This window comes from Carcharhinus amblyrhynchos, chromosome 1, assembly GCF_965287045.1.
Source record: "Carcharhinus amblyrhynchos chromosome 1, sCarAmb.v2.hapA, whole genome shotgun sequence".
Classification (NCBI taxonomy): domain Eukaryota; kingdom Metazoa; phylum Chordata; class Chondrichthyes; order Carcharhiniformes; family Carcharhinidae; genus Carcharhinus; species Carcharhinus amblyrhynchos.
The window spans coordinates 63234883-63257549 of record NC_137324.1 but is presented as its reverse complement, the minus strand read 5'-3'; the positions used below and the strand labels follow the sequence as shown (position 1 = coordinate 63257549).

The 22667-nt window shown below is 42.2% G+C and overlaps 1 protein-coding gene across 3 annotated transcripts in view; it reads left to right on the top strand.

The window, feature by feature from the left end:
* Positions 1–22667, top strand: part of plpp1a (phospholipid phosphatase 1a) — a 98556-nt gene that overhangs the window by 29915 nt on the left and 45974 nt on the right. The window contains exons 1-2 of one of the 3 annotated variants that reach the window (XM_080185969.1): positions 2542–2648; positions 15713–15864. In XM_080185969.1, coding sequence (XP_080042095.1) covers positions 15742–15864 — 123 coding nt within the window. In that variant the 5' untranslated portion in view covers positions 2542–2648; positions 15713–15741. Of the gene's footprint in view, positions 1–2493; positions 2649–15712; positions 15865–22667 lie in introns of those variants that run through there. The other 2 variants (XM_080185951.1, XM_080185960.1) reach the window with 2 other exon arrangements.

Sequence of the window (22667 nt, the reverse complement as noted above, 5' to 3'; positions counted from 1 at the left end):
CCAAGCCAGGAATCAAATCCAGTCCCTGGTGCTGTGAGGCAGCAGTGCTAACCACTGTGCCACTCCTAAACTGAAACAAAGGAACAAAGCTCATTAGGAGGAACTCTATTTACAGGAGAACCTATAAAAGATTGAGTACGTGAATATTAAGGAGGAGGATGTGTTGGAACTTTTGAATTCTATCAAGGTAGATAAGTCGCCTGGACCAGATGGGATGTACCCCAGGATACTGTGGGAGGCGAGGGAAGAGATTGCAGAGCCCCTGGCGATGATCTTTGTGTCGTCAATGGAGACGGGAGAGGTTCCGGAGGATTGGAGGATTGCGGATGTAGTTCCTATTTTCAAGAAAGGGAACAGAGATAGCCCGGGAAATTACCGACCGGTGAGTCTGACCTCAGTGGTTGATAAGCTGATGGAGAGGCTTCTGAGGGACAAGATTTACGAACATTTGGAGAGGTTTGACATGATCAGGAATAGTCAGCATGGATTTGTCAAGGGCAGGTCGTGCCTTACAAGCCTAGTTGAGTTCTTCGATAATGTGACTGAACACATTGACGAAGGAAGTGCCGTGGACGTAGTGTACATGGACTTCAGCAAGGCGTTTGATAAGGTCCCCCATGCAAGACTTCTTGAGAAGGTGAGAGGGCATGGGATCCAAGGGCCTTTGGCCTTGTGGATTCAGAACTGGCTTGCCTGCAGAAGGCAGAGAGTGGTTGTGGATGGGGCTTTTTCTGAATGGAGGTCAGTCACCAGCGGAGTGCCTCAAGGATCTGTTCTGGGACCCTTGTTGTTTGTCATTTTCATAAATGACCTGGATGAGGAAGTGGAGGGATGGGTAAGTAAGTTCGCTGATGACACTAAGGTCGGTGGTGTTGTGGATGGTCTGGAAGGATGGCAAAAGTTGCAGCAGGACATAGATAGGATGCAGGACTGGGCGGAGAAGTGGCAGATGGACTTCAACGCGGATAAATGTGTAGTCGTCCATTTTGGCAGAACCAACGGGATGAACGAGTACACTATCAAGGGCAGAAGTCTGAGTAGTGTTGAAGAGCAGAAGGATCTTGGGGTCCGGGTCCACAGGACTCTTAAATCGGCCTCGCAGGTGGAGGATGTGGTCAAGAAGGCGTATGGTGTACTGGCCTTCATTAATCGAGGGATTGAGTTTAGGAGTTGGGAGGTAATGCTGCAACTTTATAAGACCCTTGTCAGGCCTCATTTAGAGTATTGTGCGCAGTTCTGGTCGCCTCACTATAGGAAAGATGTAGAAGCTATTGAGAGGGTACAGAGGAGATTTACAAGGATGTTGCCTGGACTGGGAGGCATGCCTTATGAAGTTAGGTTGAGGGAGCTGGGACTCTTTTCCCTGGAGAGACGAAGGTTGAGAGGCGACCTGATAGAAGTTTACAAAATGTTGAGAGGAATAGATAGGGTGGACTCTCAGAGGCTATTTCCCCGGGTTGAAATGGTTGCTACGGGAGGACACAGATTTAAGGTGCGGGGAGGGAAGTTCAGAAGTGATGTTAGGGGTAAGTTTTTCACTCAGAGGGTGGTGAGTGAATGGAATCGGCTGGGGTCAGTGGTGGTGGAGGCGAACTCGCTGGGGTCTTTTAAAAGACTTCTGGATGAGTATATGGGGTTTAATGAGATTGAGGGTTATAGATAGGTCTGTAGGTTGGTAGGTGTTGATGTGATCGGCGCAACTCGTGGGCCGAAGGGCCTGTTTGTGCTGTAGTGTTCTGTGTTCTATGTTCTATGTTCTATTGGGAAAAATAACAATAACAACCAGCAGTACTAAACATTGTAGAATACATAAATTTTGCCCCAGTCTGATTGGGAGATACCCAACTGGTCACCTTCTCCAGAAAGAAACAGATAGCAAAACTGCCATTCAGCAGGATGATATTACACAGTATTTCCAGTTCGCTGATACTCATCTCCAATTATGATGTTCCTATTTATTTGGCAGATTTAACAGGGCCAATATTTTTAAATTTAAGTTAAGCCTATGAATGCCACAGCAGTGGTTTTGTGAAACCAAACGATGGCATTTCTTGTGTACAGGCACACAACTGAGTTTGCTTTCTGCTGTTATGTGGTCTGCACTGAGCCACATAAATTTAAAACAAAAATGAGGCATAATTACGAAATGATGTCAACACTGAACAAAGAGCTATAAATTTCACAGATTGAGAATCATGGAAGTCCAATGGTATGGTTTGACCCTCGTTCATGCTCATGAGCTGTCATCAATTCTAAATGGCATGTCTGAGCAATTTCTCTGGGACTGGTGTTCAGCGGAGGGGAGGCGCTTCCCTACAGCGTGGTGGAAACTGGAATGCATGTCATCCCACCCCAGGCCATTGCACGCACATCTGACAAACGGGCTGTTTTGTACTTTGATTTTTTTTCAAACAAGATTCATGAATGTTATCTGCTTGTTATGAAGTTGTCAGTTTAAGGTGCACTTAAAAGATTTTTTTTCCTTCCCTACAGCTGGTATGCCATTGGGTGTTATAAATTTGTTCAAAATAAAACCGTATCAAAGAGGTTTTTATTGTGATGATGAATCCATCAAGTACCCTTTCAAGAACAGTACCGTCACTTCCACTGTGCTGTATACAGTTGGGTTTTCACTGCCTATATCAGCTGTAAGTAGCTAAGATGACCTGTGGAACAGTTGGGACCAGATCCCAAAACACTTGGTGTTGGTACTATTGAGGACTAAATGGGAGAGTTAAAAGCATAGTGATAGCATGTGTTGCTGGTTTAATTATTGTGAAACCTGCTTTATTGTTCATTTTCATATTTTCTTGCTTTTATCTAGAATTAGCAAAATGCAATGTTTTAAAATTATTTATGAAATGTTATGTATGGTAGTGTTGTATTTCAGCTCATCAATACTAAATAAACAGAAATACATCAGCAACAGTGCACTATGAGGAGATGTCAGGTCATGTGGGATTATTCTGTGGGCTCTATTAAGGAAGAGCTAGCACAGACATGATGGTTTTCTTCTTTGCTATGAACCTTTATGGTGTATGTGACGTGAACGGTGGTTTTGAGGGCCAAGTCAATAGCTAATGTCTTAATTAATGTAAGTTGCTTATTTTAAAAATAGAAATCTTCCTGTTTGCAGTTGCATGCGCCTGGCTACTTGACTGTTCTATTTTGGCTATGAATGCTTTGACTCTTTAGATATGTCAACAGCTGCAAATTCAGGCATTGGCTTGCTTCAGCTTATTATTTTTATGCAGCTAAATTATCACTGCAGCTAAGCAACTTTGCTATGTCTGATTCTTTCAGTTTTTTTTTGTACTGTTCCATACATTGTCAACTAGTCTTGAACAGAATCAGCTTTTGAGCTGAACCCGCAAGATTCTTCCAGTTAAGAATATGTGATTCTTAAGGGGCCACTGAGAAGGAGCAGAGTTGCACCCAACTCCTTTTGTATGGTGCAGATCAACATATCACAATTTTTAAAATCTTAGCCTTCACTGACTTCCCCTCATTGCCCACCATTTGCCACTTTTCAGCCAGTGCCATATGTGATGTTGGAGCATTCCAAAGCTGAGGATGGAAAATGCTAATTGAGCCTAGATTGGGTAGAAGGGCAACATTTCTGCCAGTCTGTTATGGGACAGCATTGACTACAGCTGGTGAGAAGTCGGCGTGCCCTCCTGGTTGAATTACATCATGTCAACTGGGGAAATAATGAAGTCTTGAACCACAGTAAAACTGAGGATGCAAAGGCTCTTCCTCACCCGGGCCCACAGAATGCAGCTCAATGTCAAATTGATACAAGGCATTGAGTGCAACTTGGAGATGTCTGAGAATGGGAAACTAACAACGTTAAAAACATGAGCAGTATAATTCAGCAGCATCGTTACTGACACTGACTAACAGAATAATTGCAGCTAACATTCAAATAGGATGCACAGACATAATGAGTGGTGCTCACAGTACAGCAGGTGACTTCCATTTATATTTTGGAAATTGCAGTTGCATTTTGGCTGAAAGACTAAAAGAAAGTGCTTTCAGGTTATTCCAGAACTCTATCGGTTAAGAATGGTTTTGTGAACTAACAACATTGTTTTTTCAAAGTTCTCCATGTTATATGCAGATATAAGAGTTATGTGCATTGTTCGTAGAATGCTCAATGCCCTGAGAATCACTGTTGCCTCGGCAATGAATGGTAGGATTTCACTGCACACACAATTCACTGCTGATTGCCTGTGGTGTTTGTCATACTGCAATACAATCATGACTCACTCCCTTAAAAATATAGTTCATATTAATTTAAGTGGGCACTGTGGATCTAATGTTTATAATCCATAACCTCATCTGGGTTAATGCTGCTTTCATTGTGTTTGCACATGATGTGGAAATTAGTTTGACTCAATTCACTCGCCACTGAAAATATTGTGAAGTGCATGCCTTTATTTATTAGTAATTAATCAAGAAAAATCTATTTGACAGAATACCACTTCATTGTTTTGATGTTGGAGAGAAATGAAGTGCTAAAATATTCCTTTCAGACGGGGACTGGAATTATATATCTCCTGCCTTCTTGTTTAGGCATTCTTCTAGTGGTGGCTAAAATACGGCGTAATTAAAGTTGTCCGAATTTTGTGATTGCTACACAGTGACTTTAATGTATGATTGATTGCAACTTCTTGGGTTTTGTTGCTGCCATATCTCTTTCTTCTAGAAAGTCTGCTTTTGTATCAGTTTTAGGTTCCAATGGGTAACCCTTTCATCCAGCAGCATTCCAGCTCAGATCAACTTAGACTTCTTACTGACAAAGATGCCTTTCTCTTTACAGAGATTAAAGATCCCAACCAAAGGGGATGGGTGAATGTTGAACAATTTGAGTTGTTTCATGATTTCTTCCTTTAGGGATTTTTTTTTATTTGAAGCTGATCGCAAATTGGTATTCCATTTTGGAGGCGGATGAGGGCACTGGTTCCTCCAGGAAGTGCAGACAAAGCCAATCTTCTGGCACCACAAGCAGCCTGTCTGTACTGGAGAGGGTGGAGAGAGGCAGGGCAATGTTAATAGGGAGTTCAACAGTCAGAATAATAGTCAGATATAGAATCTTCAGTTGAGACGGGAAGGAGGTAAAAGAGGAGGAGACATAGCATTATTAGTGAACGAGTCAGTTACTGCAGTAGGAGAGGTGACATATTGAAGGGGCCATCAAATTAAGCTTTGTGAGTAGAGCTTAGGAATAAAAAAGGGGCAGCTACATTGTTAGGTGTTTACTATAAAATCCCAGACAGAGGGATATTGAGGAGCAAATATATGCTCAGTTTGTGGAGATGTATAAAAAAGATAACAATGGGGTTATTATAAGGTGATTTCAACTTTGCCAATATTAACTGGGATGTATATCATGCTAAGGGTTTGGATGGAGTAGATTTCTTGAAATGTGTATAGGAGAACTTTTTAAATCAGTATGTGGAGGACCAACAAGGGAAGAAGCTGTGCTGGACCTGATTCTGGGGAATGAAGCTAGAATGAGTGGTTGAGGTGGTGGTGGAAGAGGAGTATTTTAGTGGTAGTGATCACAGCATGGTTACAATTTAAGCTTGTTATGGACAAGGAAATAGACAAGCTGCAAAAAAAGTTTTGGATTGGGGGAGAATGGATTTTAGTAACATGAGACAGGATATGGCCAAGGTAGATTGGGAACAGCTACTGGTAAAATCTACAGAAGAGTAGTGGGAGACAGTCAAGAAGGAAAAGGCGAGAGTACAAGCCCAGCATGTTCCCTCTAGGGTGATAGGTAGGAATAACAAGCCCAGAGAACCATGGATGACCAGAGATATTCAGGATATAATGATGAGGAAAAGAAGGGCTTTTAAAAAGTACAAGGGGAGCAAATCAGTGGAGGCATTGGTGTGGTATAGAAAGCATAAGATGAAGAATAAGAAAGCAACTAGAAATGCAAAGAATCGATATGAGAAAGCTCTGGCTGGTAAAAGTAGGGCAAATCCCAACAATGAGAAGAGGATGACTGTGAAAAGAGTAAGGCCCACTAGAGACGAAGGGCTGGGTGGAGGCAGAGAACATTGGTAGAGTGTTGAATGAATGCTTCACATCCATCTTCACTCAAGAGAATGAGGATATTGGTATGAAATTCATGCTGAGAGACTGTGAGGATCTTGAGCATTTTGGCATAGGGAAGGACAAGGTACGGGAATGTTGGCAGCCTTAAAAGTGGATAAATCTCCAGGTCTGAATGAATTGTGCCCTAGACTGCTGTAGGAGGCAAGGAAGGAGAGTACAGGGGCTCTAACCCAAATTTTCAATTTCTTTCTGGCCACGGGGAGGCGCCTGACGTCTGGAAAACAGCTAACATAGTTCTGCTATTTAAGAAGGGTTGTAGACATAAACCAGGAAATTATAGACCAGAGTTTCTCGTCAGCGGTAGGTAATCTATTAGAGAAACTCCTGAAGGAGAGCATTCCTCTCCATTTGGAGAGGGAAAGTTTGATCAGGGATAGTCAGCATGGCTTTGTCAGAACGAGGTCATCCCTAACAAATTTGATTGAATTTTTTGAGGAGGTGACCAGGTTTGTAGATGAGGGTAATGCAGTTGATGTAGTTTATATGGATTTCAGAGAAGCCTTTGACAATGGGAGACTTGTAGAGAAGATAAATTCACATGGGATAAAGGGTAATTTGATAAAGTGGATTCAGAATTGGCTCAGTTGTGGGAGACAGAGCGTGATGACGAAAGGCAGCTTTAGTGCTTGGAAGCCAGTGTCCAGTGGTGTACCACAGGGATCTGTGTTGAGGCCCCCTATTGTTCATTAGTTATATAAATGATATTGATGACTGTGGGGGGATTAGTAAGTCTGCGGATGACACAAAGATTGGACAGGTGGTTAACAGTGAAATGGAGTTCCTTGGGCTACAAGATGATATAGACGGAATGGTTACATGGGCATGTGGAATTTAACCCTGAAAAGTATGAGGTGATGCACATTTTGAAGGAGTAATTTGATAAGGTATTCAGTGAATGGTAGGACACTAGGAAATTCTGTGGAACAAAGAGACCTTGGTGTGTTTGTCCACAGATCTCTGAAAAGTGGAAGGGCATGTTAGTAGGGTGGTGAAAAGGGCATATGGGACACTTGCCTTTATCAATCGAGGCATCGATTACAAAAGCAGGGAAATCATATTGGTCAGCCATGATCTTATTGAATGGCGGGACAGGCTCGAAGGGCTAGATGGCCTGCTCCTGCTCCTATTTCTTATGTTCTTAGTTGGATAGAACTTTGGTGAAGCCACAGCTAGAGTACTGTGTGCAGTTCTGGAAGGATGTGATTGCACTGGATGAGGTGCAGAGGAGATTTACCAGGATGCTGTCTGGAATGGAATAGTTAAGATGTGAAGAGAGGTTGGATAGACTTGGGTTGTTTATGTTTGAGCAGAGAAGACTGAGGAACGACCTGATTGAGGTGTACAAGATTGAGAGACATAGAATAGATAAGGAGCAGCTATTCTCCAGAATTCAACACAGCTCCCTCTCTTTCCCTTAGTTGAAGGGTCTGTCATGAGGGACATAGGTTGAAGGTGAGGGGCAGGAGGTTTAGGGAGGTTGTGAGGGAAAACTTTTTTACCCAGAGGGTGGTGATGGTCTGGAATGCTCTGCCTGGGAGGGTAGTAGAGGCAGGTTGCCTCACATCTTTTAAAAAGTATCTGGATGAGCAATTGGCACATTATAACACTCAGGGCTACAGGCCAAGTACTGGCACTTGGGATTAGGTGGGAGTTCAGGTGTTTCTAATGTGTTGGTGTGGACTGGATGGGCCAAAGGGCCTTTTCTGCACAGTATGATTGTGATTGGGATGTGTTATAAAGTAAACCAGTTAGAATGAAAAATAACAACTCAATCTGCTTAGTGATTGTGCATTGCATTTTCAAAATAATTGGTAGATATATTGGCTTTTCTATGACCAGTAATAGTATGTTAATTCTTTATTACGGTTTTTGGTCTTTAAATTTCAAAGATAAAATAATAATTGTCTCATCATGTTGGAGTACATTTAGCACAATGAAAACGGCTTGTTGTGTGAGTAATTCTGTTGGCGCTGGAAGTCGGAAATAGGGCGTATTTAGTGATTTATTATATTCTTTGTTTCCTGTTTATAAGATGGCTTTATAAACATAGGGCAGAATTTCCATGGCCTGGTAATCACAGTTAGATTGCCACTCTGATCCTTTTTACTTACCTTAGTCGGGGGCTAGCTATTTCTTGCCCAACTTTATGACTCGGGTGTGCTAAGAAATAGGCAGCATGTCAGCAATTGGGACTGTCCTGTGCAGGGAGGCAGCATTGGTGAAATGAAGCTACACTTTCTCTTTGTGGTATTAGTAAATTGAAATCAGATAAGTTTCTAGGTTCCAGCCACTTTGAGAGGCCAAGGAAAGTGAATGTATAAGGTAAGGGGATAGGATGAGTTGGGATAGTCAGGGGGTGGGTAGTCAAAGGCTGAGGGCTGTAGTCTGGGATGGAGGTGTAATTAGAGTAATGGAAGTTCTGGGCCAAATGAACAATACTGATGGCATGATGGAAGTGTCTATCAATTTTTGGTAAGCAAATTGCATATGTGGTACATAACCTAGTAATAAGAGTAGACCATGGAATTAAAAAAAAACAATTGGGTCACTTGTAAGATTTGGAAGGTTATTGCAAAATGAAAACAAACTCAACTTGTATTTAGTTGGTGATTATACCTGTGTTCTACACTCTGGAACTCACTACTTTGTGGGATGTCCTGCCCAAAAGATATGTTGTTTGAAAATCGGCCTCTTCAGTCACAAACCCATGGCAGAACTCATAACCCTGAGCAGATGTCATCCTCTAACTGAAGGACAGCCAAAGACGATTCCTGTCTACTAACGAAAAGTAATGAGAAATGCTGATATTCAGATGAGGGAAGAGGTGTGATGAAAAGTTTTTCACATTTCCAGTATTTACATCAATAATGTTATCAGGAATCAGTCCAGCTAGCTCTTGAAAGCATAGAGAGAGTCAGCATCTACCACACCAGCCGATGATGCATTCGAGAGCTCACTATGTTCTGGCAAAGGAAAAGCCATCTAATATCTAGTAGATTCCTATCAGGACGTAAACTCTGGGTTCCTGATCCTCACTAATCTTTTATATTAGAATAATCTATTAATAGGGATGGTATATGTCCCTTTAGCTCTCAGATTACCTTTAAGTCTACACTAGTCTAAAGTAGATAGACCCAGGCCTTTGGGTCTATTCGAGCAGCTAGAGTTCTACTCCTCCACTGCATCCTTTTCCAAGATTGCGATATCACTCACCAACTGGTGGGACCAAAATTGACCAAAACTTGATGCAGTTGAATCAGTGGTCTGTCCAGGATGTTTTACTAAGTTAGAAATGTAATAGAAGTGCAAGTTGTTGCTATTTCCAAATATAAAGTTGTTCCTCCTGCTCTTCCCTCTTTCCCTGAACTTATTCCAAAGCATATTCCACAGCTGTAACCAACCCTTTCAATAATTCACCAGAGAAGGTGTAGGCATAGGCAGTGTTAGAAAAGAAGACCCAATCATGAAAAACAGTACAACTGAATTCTATCTTGTCCTCTCCCAAAATATAGTTTTTAACAGAGATTCCGAATAAACAACTGAGAAACAAACCATTAACTCAGAACTGGTAAGTATAGGGGGTGGGGATATAAAAAAAACACCCATTTTAGAAATTGTAGAACACTTTATTGAAATTTCAGCGATCGGGGTAAGAACTTGTTCAGGCTGACATGTTGAAGCCACTTATAGTATCAGTTGCCTATGTGGCTATGTGGGTGGCACAGTGCTTAGCACAGCTGCCTCACAGCACTAGGGACCTGGGTTCAATTCTAGCCTCAGGTCACTGTCTGTGTGGAGTTTGCATGTTCTCCCAGTGTCTGCATGGGTTTCCTTCAGGTGCTCTGGTTTCTTCCCACAGTCCAAAGATGGGGGTTAGTTTGGCCATTGGTAAATTGCCCCAGAGTGTCAGAGGGAATAGCAGGGTAAATATATGGGTATAAGGGAATAGGGCCTGGTGGGATTGTGGCTGGTGCAGACCTGATGGGCCGAATGGCTTCCTTCTGCACTGTAGAGATTCTAAGATAAACTAATACAGCATAGAGCATCTGTCAAACATGAACCATTGCCTTTTTGAATTGCTTGATTCTCACAGTGCACCATTATCCAATAAATGCGTCAGTGAGCTTCTGAGACATTATTTTATCAGTAAAACTGTGGAAAATGTTTGAAGTTTGGTAATGCCATGCCTTAACTAAATTACTTATCTTGTTCCAAAGGAACATAAAATAACATCTTTGTTACTGATAGAGATCTCTATTGGACTTAGTTGTGGTTTCATGTTGGATAATCAACATCCTGTGCTGCTTCATTTCTTAGATTAGTGACCTGAATTCACCTGGAGTCAGCAGTGGGAGTTTTGTGACTTATCACAAATATGTTTGTCGTTACCTTGTGATGTGCTGCTGAAGTTTTGTAATTTCACAGGAGATTGGTGTGAAAATTTTACATGCCGCACGTTTGAGTTCCAAACAATGTTTTGTCTTTCCTTCTCTTCATTCCTGCTCGTTTTCTACCTCTGCATTATTCATGCTGTAAACCATCTTGAATTGTGTGAAGCATGCACAAGTGTACCCAATATAATTTCTGATAAAATTGCCTATGTCAGGTGATGCTAAGTTATCATTCTCTATCCTGTTTAATCGAAGTCTGAGGCAAAGAAAAATTATATTCACCAGAATGCCTCTCGTTAGGTGAATGGATCCATTTGAAATATTGCCAGACCCCCGAGTAATGTCGGCTCAGAAAATATGGTTAGTTACAAGATGGATGAGCAACAAAGAGGACACAGCAAGAATCCTGGGTCAGAATCCACAAGAAGGGTGAGCGAAAGATAAAAAAGTTCCTGTGTTTAGATTGTAGACTTGGTGGTGGTTCAGGAAGTTTAGTACATTAACAAAGCTGAAAGACAGATGCAAAATAAAACCCCTGTAAAATTGGCTGGCAGAGTCAAAGGTTTAAAAAAAGGAAACTTAGAGAGAAAACAACCCTATGGAGCAAAAGCTGTGGCTTCAAATTTAAGAAGTAACTTGGGTAAAGACAAACAATTGCTCAGTTAAAAAGGTTCAAGAGTGTAAAAGAACAGCTGACATGAGAAAGCAGTGCTGCAGCTTTGAGAGTAAACAAAAAAAAAGAAACCACTTGAACACGCTATACCTAAATGACTTATTTGTTTCAAAATTTCGCTTGCTAAGGGAAGCCAATTGTATCCTAGCAACTACAGATTTTGTAGGAGAAATGTATATTACTATACTCAATCTTAAAGCAACAATACCCTTAAGAGGTAATACGTTTGCTTCGGCAACCACAAGAAGAAACAAATGGACAGGAAAATTAGAGAATGACCCCAGATAGAGGGCAACGATCAAAAAGGTCTATAAGTGCCACAGACCTCAAAGAAGAGGAAATGGAAGGCCTCTGCGGAGATGCAACGTAGGCAATAGACATCCCAGAAAGAGGGAAGTGAAAGACATTAAATGACCAGCAATGAAAAAACCCACAAGGAGAGCAACAAATTAATCAGACAGACCTGGCTAACAGTGCAGCCAAAAGGGTTTGGCTGAAGTTGAGACAAGTGGAAATAAAGGTTCTATTTGTGAAATACACATCCTCGGAAGGAAACAAATGAAAGGCCTCAAAAGAAATGAGGAATTATTGAATATAAAAAGAAAAACCAGCAAAAAGAATTAAAGCTGCAGGGAAGACGTTAAAATATGATGATGACATGGCTGACAGCAAACTTGGAGGAAAGAAAAGAAATTGCAAAAGTGTACATAAGTTAAGAAAGGGAACTGTCTAGAACTGAACTTAGTTAGCAGCATGTTTGCATGGAACAGTTCCATGCAGCACCATTCTTGGAATTGTACATTTTAAAGACCACAAAGTGCTTGTGTTTAAACACACAAGCCTCAGGATTTCCTCAATGAGCCATCACTACTGCAACATAAAGGACCCATATAAACTACACAATATGACTTGGTGTCACAATATGAAACTTGGATCCCTGGAATTATTGGCTCTCAGACCAGACCCTCATTGTACCAAGTGGTGTGGCGGGATGGACCTTTTGTAAACACGTGGACTACTTGACGAGTGAGATACTCCAGCAGTCAATGTTGCCATCAAGAAATGCTTCCAAACCTGTTAGCACCAAAGTACATATGCACCACAGAAAGCATTCTTTCAGGTTGTATCACAGTTTGGTGTAGCTCCTGCTCTGCCCAAGACCGCAAGGAACTACAAAAGGTGAATGTAGCCCAGTCCATCATCAAACCAGCCTCCCATCCATTGACTCTGTCTATATTTTCCACTGTCTTGGCAAAGCAGCTAGCATAATTAAGGACCCCAGACATTCTCTGTTCCCCCTTCTTTGGGAAAAAGATACAAAAGTCCTGAGGTTACATACCAACCAATTCAAGAACAATTTCTTACTGCCATCAGACTTTTGAATGGACTTGCCTCACATTAAGTTAATCCTTCTCTACACCCTAGCTATGACTGTAACACTATATTCTGCACTCTCTCATTTCCTTCTCTATGAACAGATTGCTTTATCTATATAGCATGCAAGAAACAATACTTTATCACATGTATTAACATACAGTGAAATAAATCAAAAATTGGTTTTGCATCCAACGTCAAATAGTTTGATTCTCCCAGCTCCTTCCTAATGGTGCAAACTAGAGGCCAATTAGAATATTTGAAATCACATTTAAATATGCATGGCTGATTCGAATACTAGCATTTGAAAATCTCTGGCCTTTGGGCATGGCACAATAATGGTGAGAATAACTACTTGTCTCCACTTGTGGAGCCCTGGTGGGGGTGAGGGTGGCGGCTTGGAGACCATTGAAGCATTGGGCATGACTGGATGTTGTCCATCGGACAGTGCTGGTGACCCATGACGAAACTGGGTGGGGAACATGGGGGAGTCCCAATGTCTATGGCTTCCATTGCACTGAGATTGGGGTGTCTACTAGCATGTTTACCCCCCACCCTTCCCAAGTGCTGGTGCACAATGCACCACTCTCCAAAAGAGTGACTTGAGTGTGGAAGGATTGCAGTGTGGAGTGCACTTGAGAGACCAGTGCTGATCACTCTCGCCTTTATGATACTTTTTTTTTGGTGAGAATTCCACCCCTGTTCTGTTCACTTAACAACCCCTTCAGGCCCAGCTGCCTTGTGCTGGAGAAGGACTTTTAATCTTTGTGACCGCTTTTTCTAAATTGATTTTGTTTTAAATTGCATCATTCAATCTTGTTACATTTCACTTTCCCGCTTGAAAATTCTGACCTTTGGCAATGATCATTTGCTGTACTTTTCTTCAATTTCTTAATGAATGCTGCTGTTTTGACATTAATGAGAACTCTGAAACTATCCAAATTGATATTACTTTGAGTAAATGAGTTTGCAACTTTTTTTATGGAATAACAATTAACTTCATTCTTAAATAGCTGCTTATTAAATTGGGCAGTGCATCTGTTTGAATACAGGCATCTCCTGTCTCTGTTCATTACTGACAACTGCTGCTTGGTGAGATATTTCACATGATTGTCATTTTTGGCATTGCTCTGCATCACAGGATGTTTTCATTGAGGTTCTTATTGCTACCCTGTAATAAATAAAAAAAAAAGTTGTTTGTTGCGAAACCAAGAGATCACATAATGGACAATCCAAAAAACAAGTGCATATTAAAAGCCGTGGTTGACAGCAGTAACCAACTCTGGTTCAGTTTGGTTGGTTATTTTAATTCCTGTGAGAGAAGCCTGGGTCACTTTAGCTCAAAGATGTTATTTACTTCTAATGCAGGGGAATTTTGCTTCACTAATAGTTTAATAAATGTTGCTTTCACTTAATTGCCTAGATGGGAAAGGGTGTCTAATTCCTGGTTCCAACAAATGCAGTGCAGTACAGAAAAAATAAGGGGCAGGTGTAGAGCAATCTCCTATTTTCAGTGTTCCAGTGGTGGATGGACTGTATGGTGTTTGTTGAAGGAATTGGAAGCTGGTCCTGTAATTGCCTTCAATTTTGTGCAGTTGTAGTTTCAAGAGAAACTGGAACTTCGTAAGCACAATTATTTCTTCATTACCTGCAATGATGAAGCAATGAACTAGGTGAAGAAAATTTTCTTTTAATGACCCAGTTTTGTGTTATCAAAGTTACTGAACGCACATGCAGACAGGAGAATGATGGTGGGTCCTGGCCGTAATGGTAAAACCTGATTTCATTTGTAGTTCACAGAAATTCTTGTTTCGATATTTAATCTGAGGTGTGATTCCAAGATCTTCTGTATCAGTTATGTTGTCTCACAAATATTCTGGAGATATTCCTTATCATTGATAGCTTCTACTTATTATTTCTTTAGCTTTGTTGCAACAAGACATCGATTCAGGATTTAAAAAACTGACAAGTTAGTTTTTCTTTAAATTGCTGTACTGTTTTGTGTTTATTCAATGCAGTGATGTCTTTGATTTAACAAGAAATGATCTGCATAATGTTCTGCACCTGGCCTATATAATTGTTAGCGCTGTCAATTTATCATTCCAGATATCATGTTCAAGCTTTAGAAGCTGTATATGGAAACCTGGTCAATTCTGTCCTTTTTCATGATGATATAATGAGGCTGAATTCCATGGTTAGGGATAAGCTTTGTGGGAAGCTTGGACATGCACCTCAGGTGCCCTGTATCTCCATTTTAATAGACTTCCACTGCATAAATCCCACTGACAAGAGCATTACTTTATGAAATTCACAACAATAACCAAAAAACACTGTGTACTATCACAATGCTTCCTCTTGCTTCCCCCGCAACTATTCCTGTTCATGACAATACAGTTCTGCGGATACTGGTAACCCACCATCACCCACTTGGCCATTCTTAATATGAGAGCACTAGCATACTATGTGGGCATAGAGCACAAAGAGTGTCCTTACGATGAATGCAGGGAAAAAACTGGATAGAAGTATATAGTTTAATCACAATAGTTTTAGTATTCTTAGCAATGTTTCATTGTTTGGAACCAGGGGAGTTGGAACTCCGGTAAACGTGAAGCTCACGTTTGTAGTAGACTATTAAAATGTTCATGATTCAGTTGTCTGATGGTACTGTGCATTGATTGTTTGTCTAATCAATCTTTTGTTTTGATTCTAGGTTTGATTTTTAACTGGTCTTTTGAAAGTGGTGACTTTTTTGTCCCCTCCACGTTCTGCATCATCTTGTGTCCAAAAATGGCAGATAGGCACACTGCAGCTTAGCTGACCTGGTTGTTAGGGTGCATAAAACAGCAGACCTCTCTGGCGATTTTTTTTTCTTCCATCTGTGTAGCCAGTTCCATATAGCAATAGAGATCATGCTCCCACCAAGTAGGGAATTTTCCTTTGATTCTTAATTGCTGTGACCACACATGATACAGTATGTATGTGTGCCATATCACGTACCTTTATATTTTCTGCTGTTTTAAACCTGTACCCAGTAACCTGGTCATAGCCAAATAATTAATTCTGGTAACCTTTAGACATGGATCATTGAGCAACTATTATCATATCTGAATATACTGACAGTCTGGTTTCTCATTGCTTTTGCTAGCTGGACTGCCCTTTGCAATTCTTACACCGATGCATTCACCATTCAGACGAGGATTTTACTGTAATGATGAAACTATCAAGTACCCATACAAAGAGGACACCATACCCTACCAATTATTAGCAGGAATACTTATCCCATTTGTGCTACTGGTAGTAAGTCAACTCATTTTTACTCCGTACAATTTACTCTGTTGCTTTCGTCTGTTGCAAATTATGTTGCTTACTCTCCTGGCATATGCATCAGTTGTGCCAAGGAAACTTGAGGCCTGTTTGACTTTATTTTAGTAGCTACTTCAATGAATTATTGGTCAAATAGCTTTTCAGCTTGACACTCAACTATTCAATCAAGTTAGCCCAGTCTCATTATCTGCTCAGTCTGAATTAACTGTTCTTAGCTGGGGTAGCAGTTTGGATGTTGTGTTGGCCTTATTGCCCAGCCGTGCTTTCTCCCTAGTGATGTCTATCTCTGGGGTCTCGCTGGATTTTGCTACAAAACCACATTGATGGAATTGGCCTTTGACGCTCAGTATTTGGGCTTACCTAAAAATATTGAGGTACTAAATTGCTGTCTTTGTCTTGCTAACTAGTGCTGCCTTCAGGAGAAAAAGAATATGGGAGAAGTATTTTCTTAAATTAAAACCAATGTCTTTGATTCTCCTGTCTAATTAACCAGCAAGTGAAGAAGAAAAAAATGGGTGGGTAGCTAGCTGTTCGTTAGTTCTTGCCCCTTGACAGCATTTCATAGAATTATAGAATACCTACGTGCAGAGGGAGGCCATTTGGCCTGTCAAGTCTGCACTGACAACAATCCCACCCAGGCCCTGTGCCCGTAACCCCATGTATTTACCCTGCTAAATCCCCCTGACACTAAGGGACATTTTAACATGGCCAATCAACCTATCCTGCACATCTTTGGAGTGTGGGAGGAAACCCATGCAGACATGGATGGTAAGCTCCATACACAGAGTCACCCGAAGCCAGAATTGAACCTGAGTCTGTGGCACTGTGAGGTAGCAGTGTTAACCACTGTGCCACCATGCTGCTCATGCTTCTAGCGTATTCTGTTGGAAGTGCTGTTGGCTGGGTTCTTGTCTGCTCAAATATGGGTGAATATGTTATATATGCTGTGTTAGGTGGATTGATGATGCTAAATTGCCCTTAATGTCCAAAGACGTACATTAGACTGATTAGCCATGGTAAATGAATAGGGTGGAAGGGATGGTCTGAGTGGGGTCTCTTTCGGGGAATCGGTGCAGAGTCAAAGGGCCAGATGGCCTCTTTCCCACTGTTGGGATTCTATGAAAAGGGACAGCTGATGGGCATACATTATACATCGATTTCCCTGCCTTTCCACTCTCAACCGACTGTGCAAAAAGCACACTTATATATTCCTTATGCCTAACTTCGTTATAGTTACTGGGTGGGGGTAACTTTAAATGGCCAGCTTTGAGATGTGGCTGTTGCTAGTAATTTCCCATGAGAGCCAATCACATTGTTATGGTTCTGGAGTCACACATAGACCAGACCAGTTCAGCAGATTTCCTTCCTCTTTAGGCATTACTGAACAAAATGGGTTTTCACCATTGATTATAGTTTTATGGTCACCATGACTTGAGATTGGCTTTCAATTTCAGATTTTTTAAATGTATAATCGAATTTAAATTCCATCAGCAGCCATGGTGGGATTTGCACCCATGCCCCCAGATCATTAAGCTGGGCCTCTGGATTACTAATCCAGTGACTTTACACAACCGTTTCCCATCCTTTAAAAGAGATAATGATTTAAGATATTTTCCAAATCATCTGCTGGGATCACAGGCCAATTTATCCCATTGGCATAAATAAGCCCAGTGCTATCTTAAAATACATAAATGGTCCTGCACCCCTGGATCTAGGCTGACATTAGGAGTACAACTAAAGATGGGCTGAAGTCCTGTGATTGTTCTGTCATGATCCCAACTTCATTACAGTTTCTTGGATAATTATTTCAGCTTTGATGTATTGCTTTAATATCAAATTTTTGGGTCTAAGGCAGGGCTGGGAAGTGCCCATGGGGCAATGCTGGCCTGGCACTGTCTGCTGGGTATGCTGCCACTTAGCGTTGGGTATCCTTGCAATGCTGGGGATGGGGGAAGAGGAAGGAGATAGACGGATGGACCTGACCGGGAAAGGCAGGGCAGATGTTCCATGGGGGGGGATGGAAGGAGGATCTCTGGAGGGGTAAGGTTTGATTGGTAAGGGTGGCAATTGGGGGATAGTGTTGACTGGCAGTGGTAGTGATAGGAGGGATGGAGTGGTGGGGGTGCATGATCAGCCGGGATGGTGATTGGGAGGGGTGGTGGGGACGACGATTGGGTTGGGTGGGGGGGTAGTGACAGACCTCCCAGTACACTGTGTACACAGTACACTGGGAGGTTGGTGTGCCTTTGCAATGGTGCCCCTAGTGCTTAGCAGCTAGCTTCACAGACAAGCTGAGTGTCCACTGCGACTCACAAGATTCACATGACTGCCCCTGTTAAACACTGTGCTGTAAATTCACGTTACTTACCTCACTGGAAATAAAAAGGTGAGTAAAGCTACTATTTTCTTGCCCATTAGGCACTTAGAATTTTTTGAGAAAATTCCACCCTGTGTGGCGGAATTTAAAGGAGTATGACCTACAGGAAAAAGCATTTAAATGTCCAAAGCCTTTTTAACTTATTTGTTGACATTGGTAGCTGTCCCTTGATTCGAGGATGGCATCTTCTCTGGTTACAAATGTCTGCCACGCATCTTCATGTGATCAAGCTGATTCTTGATCTTTGGGCATATGGACATCCCACAGGATAGTGGGATCGGGAATGCATGATTTGCTTCATTGTCTTTGCTGTCCTGCCATCAATGCTGCCTCATCATTAAAACATTATGGACGGTGCAGAGGGACCTCGGGGTCCTTGTGCATGAGTCGCAAAAACCCAGCCTGCAGGTGCAGCAGGTGGTCAGGAAGGCGAATGGGATGCTGGCCTTCATAGCGAGGGGGATTGAATATAAAAGTAGGGAGGTCTTGCTGCAGCTGTATAGGGCATTGGTGAGGCCGCAGCTGGAGTACTGTGTGCAGTTTTGGGCGCCGCACCTGCGCAAGGATATTTTGGCCTTGGAGGGAGTGCAGAGGAGGTTTACTAGGCTGATACCGGAGTTGAGGGGGTTGAGCTATGAGGAGAGGCTGAATAAACTAGGCTTGTACTCGTTAGAGTTTAGAAGAATGAGGGGAGATCTCATTGAGACGTATAAGATGATGAATGGGATGGATAGGATAGAGGTGGAAAGACTCTTCCCGCTCAAAAAAGACAGTAGGACTAGGGGGCACAGCCTCAAGATAAAGGGGGGGCGGTTCAGAACGGAGTTGAGGAGGAACTTCTTCACTCAAAGGGTGGTGAATCTCTGGAATTCTCTGCCCGTTGAAGTGGTGGAGGCTGCCTCGCTAAATATTTTTAAGAAGCGGGTTGATGGGTTTTTGATAAGAGAAGGGATTAAGGGTTATGGGGAGAGGGCGGGAAAGTGGAACTGAGCCACGACAGATCAGCCATGATCTTATTGAATGGCGGGGCAGGCTCGAAGGGCCAGATGGCCTACTTCTGCTCCTATTTCTTATGTTCTTATGTTCTTATGTTCTTAAAACATGATGCAGCTTGATGGATAAATTGTCATCATCTTGAACAATTGGTGGTAAGATTCTCCCAGTTATTGATACCAATGCTTCCCACTTCAAGGAGAGTTTCAGGGTGCATTTGAAGCATTTTCTTTGTGCTGCCCTGGAATCTGGGCTATTTGAGAGTTGCAAAAACAGGATCTGAAGGGGAGATGGTTTTCGGCCATCCATATCCAGTCCATCTTGATTGACCTTTGCAGGAGTTTTGCCTGAATTCTTGTGGAGCTGCCTTCAAGGACACTGGCATTCTAGGAGGATGTGACTGAGGCATTATTGGTGGAATTTCTTTTGTGAGAGTTATAAATTATGAAGATGCTCATTAGCCTGTCAACTTTGGGAAGAAAATGACATCCTTTATATCTTTTATCTTGTCCAGTTGAATCCCTTTCCATTCTTTCCATAGATTGCCAGCTCAGCAGGATTGGACTCTGAACTCTCATTACTGATGTGGCTCAGATACTTAGTAGATTAACTTGTTGAGCGACCAAGCATGGCTTTTCAGCTCATTAAACAAAAAAGAAGATTCTCTGAACATTCTTTTCGAACCACTGACATGGGGATGTCGTGATATAATTCTGTTCTGAAATGTATTTAGAGACCTTTAATCCCTGAACAATGTAATTTAATGTGTGTCAGTCAGGAAATGTAAAATTCCTGTTTTGTCACATTTGTTTCTCTGCCGTTTTGCCACTTCAGTAAAAACTGCAATCTACTTGTTACAGGACAGGGTGTGATAATATCCATTTCAAGGCCATCTTCCATTATTAACACTGTTTTATCACTGTCAAACAGAGGGTGATTCTATGTTTCATGTTTTCGGGCTGGCTTTTGCAACTCGCTGTGCTAACTCAGGGGCAATAAGAGTTTACTGCATACTGCAGCATCAGTGAAGCAACATGTTCCTCAATTCTTTATTCTGGTCTGAGCCCATCAATTATTAGATTTATCCAACTCCATTTCACAACTTGGCGTGGTGAATTACTTAGTTGCAAACAAATATCATGACTACCACCCCCATATTGTCGTTACTGAATGCTTGAGTTACAGTTTGCACAAGTCTGTCATTGCTAGATTTGCAAAGCTGGAGGATTGGTTCAGAAGGAGAATTGATGGTCGGTTTACACTCAAGTGATCGCCTGCAATCTCTTGTCACAGAAACCATGGTTGAAATTTTACCACCTTGCCTGCCCCAGATTTGGGACCGGTGAGGCTCACAGAATGGAATTCTCCGTTGACCTTGGACGGGACTTTACAAGCCTCATCTGAGCGATGTCGTAAATTGCGCGCCCCCCGCCCCCCCGGTCAGTACACAGGGCTTGGCACGGAAAAGGAGAGAGGCAGATTCCACAATGTCCAAATCACTATGTTCTTCAAATAATTGAACAAATATCAGATTTTGACGTAGCGTCAACTTTTATAGGTCCAGTTAGTGCTTCTTCATGGTCTGCAGGATTAATTAAGGACTGGATATTGCCATATTTGTAAATGGTTATCAGTGACTGCCTACTGTAGCAATCCTCTGGGTTTCATGTCTGACTTCTGATCCTCGTACTCTTCTTTTGAACCACAGGCTTCCGCTTTGCCTACTTCCACTGATATTTTGCTGCATGCATCAGATTAATCATTTGGAGGCCCCATTCCCCCAGAAACTGAGTTGTGGAAAAGGAAACCCTCCTCCATGGCCCATACAATTCCTCGAGAGAAGCTTTTCCTTCACTCTGAGGGCCTGCCGGCTTCAGCTCTTATTGTTTTTAAATTTGATGCACCTGTCACCTCTTTAACATGCCACGCGCTTTCCTTGCTGTCTGAGCAGTGCCCAGATCACCCAGTAAAGTTGCCGGTCATCCAAATATACAGGCCCTCTGAACCTTCAGCCTCAGGAAACTCTCCTTAATCGGATAGGGTCGTTGGAGGGGACAGTAACTGTCTGCCTCCAGGAAGATCATGCAGCTAGGCAGGACGTACCATTGGATCAGGACCTTCATGATGATCAGATACCAATGAATCATTAATGAATGATAGTCCTCCCTGTCCAAGTTGGCCATGGGTTTGATGCAAAAAGCCATGATGTTCATCAGGATCCCACCTACTATCTTCTGGTCTCTTGGCATTTCTGCTACTTAGTGAACAATGCTTGCCTAGTCCGATTGGTGTCTGACTTCAGAAGGGCAGCTAATAAACTATTTCTATTATAAACATTGGGCCAGATTCTCCAACCTCGTCCACAGCTGGGATTTTCCTGTCCTGTTGCTGCGAATGGAGATTTGGCCGAGTGCCAAATTCTTTGTCCTTGATGGTGGGACATGAATGCTGGAGAATTCTGGTCTTTACGGGGGCGGGAATTGTCCCAGGGTCTTGGAGGCGTGTTAGAAAGTGGGGGAGCAGGGAAAATTATGAAGAAAGCAACCAGTTAGTAATAATTTTCCAGCGTCAGTGATATTTTTCTGTCATTGCACATCTGTTGTGCCTGCCACTCATCAGTTAAGATGAAGTTTACATTGGGTGGGGGGGGTCAGGTCAGATTGCCAAGGTGATAATTCATATTTATCACCTATAGATTCAAATCAACAAGCCTGAAGTCTTCTATAGGCAGACACTTGCAAATTCATTCCTGTCTCCTGGAGACTGCAGTAAAGGATAGTGCTTGTTGGGGAGGAAGTCCTTCCAACCCTTTCACCCTTCCATCTTGTCCACTCTTCTTGCATCCCATGCACTTCAGCAACACTCTACACACACAGTGTGGATTACCTGTTGACCTTGCAGTTTCATGCACTCAATCACCCTCCTACCTCCACAGTCTGCTCAATCCAATTCCAAATTGAACAGTGATTCTGAAGAAGGACTTTTAATTGGGTGCCTCGTAAAATTTTCCTGGGAGGTGGCAGACTATTGCTGTAAATGGGTCTGTGATCTAAAAATGCTCCTGACTTGACAATTTTCAAAGTCCAGGAGATTCAGCCCTGTGTCTCTCATTGATTTGCACTGGTCTGCTGAACTGATCTTGAAGTTGGTGACTTCAGTGACTTGGAGAGCTTGGGTAGCACAAAAATTTAATGTTGTTTGTGGTAACTACCATCATTGCCATGGTGGGAGCAGTCTGTAGTAAGCTGACGGCTTTCTACACCATGCACTTGGCTGTGTGCTGATTTTATGACCTGTGCATATGTACACTGAAGCTGCGTGTTAAGCCAAATATCATGAAAAAACACTATGGTTCAGTGAATGCTCCTTTAGCTTCAGCAGTTTTAGTTGTGATAAATATATTGAT